At 45.6% G+C, this 4,085-nt stretch overlaps 1 protein-coding gene across 1 annotated transcript; it reads right to left on the bottom strand.

Annotated features, from left to right (window-relative positions):
- Nucleotides 1-2,093: 2,093 nt before the first annotated feature.
- Nucleotides 2,094-3,126, bottom strand: tomm34 (translocase of outer mitochondrial membrane 34). The gene is given in 2 exon segments (XM_086150287.1): nt 2,094-2,996; nt 3,046-3,126. Coding segments are annotated over 2 exon segments (984 nt in total).
- Nucleotides 3,127-4,085: the final 959 nt, after the last annotated feature.

The raw sequence follows: 4,085 nt of genomic DNA, 5'->3' as shown, positions 1-4,085 counted from the left end.
GCTTCCTGAAAGTCACATGAAACTCTTAAAAAATAAATCAGAAAAATAAAATCAAAGTGCAGTGATTCACAATAGACTACAATGCAGTATTATGGGATGTATGTGGCATATATATGGGAATGTATTCTGTGGGGTATATTGAACTCAAGCACAGTACTATATATTGTAGAACAGTGTAGCATGATAAAATACGACATAATTAAGTAAAATTCAGTATGATACAGTATTATTGTCAGGGTTCAAAGGCCGACATCAGCATCATAAGGAAGACAAGAGTTGAGTCAAGTCTGTTCAGCTCGTGAGGAGAGTCAGTTGGAGCACCACCGTTGTAGTCTCCAGACCGCTCTCCCCTCCCTTCGATAGCATGAGCTTTTATTTGTAAAAGGGTTCTCGCAGGGTTAGGGTTCAAGGTCCAGGGTAGTCTCACAAGGTCAGGTGGAGAATAGCAATTCTCCGGCACCAGACAGAGCGTGCCACTGCTCTTTAAAGAGATCTTGATGAGCGGCAGCTGGCAGCTGGCCGCTGGCGCTGATTATTAATTGTGATCAGGTGTCTCCTCTCGGCTGCCAAGAGGAGATCCTGACAGTTTTACATGATTATATCAGAGGACGTTGGTACAGGTTGCATGACAGAAGTACAACAGGATAAGTTTGTAGCTTGTATAACTCGCAGAACAGAATATGGTTCTCACACATGATAATATAACACAGACAGTTTTGCCCAGAAAGTAAATTACTCTAACATTTCCCCCTGTTTATCATTTGTGAGAACTTTGTTTCTTTCATTACACAGCTTTTCTTTGTCAGATTTTCATCTGCGAGATCATCCATGCTCGTTGTTCTTTCAGTACAGCGGAGACTCTTCTTCTCTTTCGTCCTCACTAAACAGTTCTTTCAGTCCTCTGATGTTATCATCTTCTCTCTACAATAATGGGTGCAACTGTAGCTTTTGTGCTTCAGTTTCTGGTGTGAGGGCTGTGGTGATTATTCTGTTGGTGAGAGTTCTTATGCACGGTATACAGCAACATCCACATAAGGTTAACATTACAGCGAATACGGCTATTGATAGGAGGATGGATGACACCAAGGCTTTATATTTCCCAAACACACTTAACCACTCATCCCATACTGATGTATCTACTCCAGAATGTTCCTTCATTTACCCCATCAGTACTAAGGCTTTATCAAAATCAATTTGCCTATCACTTCTACCCGTAATAGTAGAGTTACTAATGCACATTTTCCTGTTCTATTCCTTGGTAATCCATCGTATAGTTTATCTTTACCACGCCACCACCACACATTATCACGCGATATGGTTTCATTACCTTGGGGCCTTGGCAACATTTCTGTGCAGGTTCGGACTGCAGGTGCGTCTTCAATTCTGGTGGTTCCTTCAGTGAGATTTACACACGTGAAACTTGGGTTGTTAACAGTTTCACTTCTCTTATGTGTTTGTTGTCCTGAGTCTTCCCTGAGCAATGGTGTTTGCCATGGGAACCAGATGAGAGCTACCCAGAGGAGCACAAACATTACGAATCCGAAGCATCCTGCTGCTTTTCTTAGGTTTTCTCCAGACATCTTTGGGTCCCTATTCTTCATTGCCCTGTTACAGGGTCAGACTGAGGGTTCCCGTCTTGATACTGGATTGCCTTTTTACAGTGTGTTAGGTGCACCCTGGTGGATCTCTCCGCTATCTTGTGGTTGGCGCAGCCAGCAGCACTTGGAATGGTCCCTCCCACTTAGGCGAGTACCAATACTTTTTCTTAACGCTGCGTACCAACACCCAGTCTACAGGCTTCACCAACTTGCTGCTCTGCAGGGAGACAGAATCGTTACTGAGGGTTTTAGGTGTTTTTTCTATATTCTCTACAACTTTCCTTATGTGATTTGCTAGTGTTTCCTCTTCCTTTGTTTCCCATATATTTGGATTTTTCCGGAAGGGCCTCAATGCTGGCTTTTGTCGAGGAATCAAATGTGAGCACCAGGAGGAGCTTTTGGGGGAGATGAATCATGTCGCTGCTCCATTCTTGCGGACAGCATTTCCGTCTCATCCGCAGGCTGCACTGTGACGCATGTCTCCGCCAGATGGCATTACTTCTTCTGCACTTCCTGCAGCAGCTTCAGGGCAGCCAAGTTCTTTGGTTCCACCTTGAGCAGCTTATTCAGGTCCTCAACACAAGACCTGATGTTCTTGCGGTCCTTGTGGGCCTGAGCCCTCCTGTACAGAGCCTTTACATAACTGCCCTCCATCTGCAGAGTCTTGTCACAGTCCCGGACCGCCTGCTGGTACTGTTGCAGTGCCAAGTAACACAGAGCCCAGTTAGTGTAGGTGGTGACCTCTGTGGGGTTGTGTTTCAGGCTCTGGCCATTCTTCTCAATGGCCTTCCTGTGCTCACGCTTCTTCACCAGGGCATTTCCTTCTTCCTTCAGAGCCTGAGCTTGCTTCACATCAGTCTCACTGTGAACAGATATATGTGACATCTCAGTACTGTTGGGTTGTAGAGCTGCTCTGCTCGGTTGTGTGGATGCAGTTCGTTGGGCCAGTTTCTCCCTGACAGTGAGAGGGACAGTGGGAATGGGAGGAAGCTTCTCTCTCCATGAAAGGCCATCCACATCCATCAGAACCTTTGTCATCCTGTTGGTCCCATCCTGAGCAGCTGCTATGTTGTAGTCGATCTGCAGTGCTGTCTTGTAGTCAACGTGAGCTTGACGGTAACGCTCCAGAGCTTCAGATGCGGCAGCACGACAGAGCAGAGACTTGATGTGGAACGGAGACAAATCTAGAGAAACGTTGCAGTCCTTCACACACTCCACGCAGTTCCCGTCCTTCAAGTAACTGGCTGCACGATTTGAGTACAAAATGGCCAAATCCTCTTGGTTCTTTTTACTACTCTTTTCCAGCTCTCGGATTGCCCGGCTGTACAGCTCCATGGCTTCTCCATACTGGCCTATCTTGAAACACTAATTTCCCGCCTGCTTGAGCTCAGTCCAGAACTGGAAATTGGTGTTTCTGAGGCATGCTGTCTGCTGTCCTTTTTCCTACCAGCAGCTTTCGAGGCCTGACTGCCAAACACTGCGGTCCTCCTTCCGCACCAGTAATGGCGCAAACTACAGTTTCCTCCATGGTTTTTCTTAGGCAGTTTTTTTTCGTTCCATTTATTCTTTCCACTAGTCCTGCGCTTTGTGGGTGGTAGGCACAGTGGTTTTTTAGTCTTGGTTAGTCATTGGTAAACTTGGTTTACAAAATGACTTCCGTTATCACTATAGATTGTTTCTGGGATTCCGTGTCTAGCTATAATATCTTTGCACAAAGCCTTGGCAACTGTTATTGCATCTGGAGTTTTTTGTTGGAACTATTTCTACCCACTTTGAGAAAGCATCTATGAGGACCAGACAGTATTTCCTTCCCTCGCTTGGGCTGAGTTCTATAAAATCCATGTGTATAACTTTAAATGGATAATTTGGCTTAGGAAATGAACCTCTTTGTGATCTTAGATTCCCTTGTGCATTGTGTTTTGCACATATTAGGCACGCTCTACAGATATGTTTTGCAAACAATGACATTTGCTGGACCATGCCCCCGTTGAGACATGAGTCGATATATGGCTCAATATTGCAGCCCACCTAAAACAAATTTTGGGAAGGACAGGTTTACCGTCTGGGGAGACATAGATCCCTTCTGTCAGAACCGCGCCCTGTGCAGTCCATTTAGAATGCTCAGTCTACGGGCTCTGCTGTTGCATAGTCTTAAGAACGCTAGTGTCAACATCCTGTGTCACAATATAGAAAGATGGAGGAAGCAGCTCAGCAGCTGCTTTCTTTGCGTCTAGGTCTGCAAATGCATTTCCTTTATGGGCGGTGCATTTGCATATAGCCAATTGCCGAGGCTTCCTTACTGCAGATAGCAAATTTGGTTAGCAGGGTAACATGGGTGACTGGCTTCCCTGTTGATGTTACCATTCCGCGACTTTGCCAGTACTGCGCAAAAGTGTGCACAGTGGAGAATGCATATTGACTATCCGTGTATACCGTTACATCTTTGCCTTCATATAGCTCGCAAGCACTCGTCAGTGCCATTAATTC

Source organism: Fistularia commersonii, chromosome 7, assembly GCF_037954325.1.
Source record: "Fistularia commersonii isolate RoL2024-O1a breed Wild chromosome 7, RoL_Fcom_v1.0, whole genome shotgun sequence".
In the NCBI taxonomy this organism is placed as follows: domain Eukaryota; kingdom Metazoa; phylum Chordata; class Actinopteri; order Syngnathiformes; family Fistulariidae; genus Fistularia; species Fistularia commersonii.
Note: the sequence above shows the minus strand (reverse complement) of the source record. Positions and strands in the feature narration are given on the sequence as shown.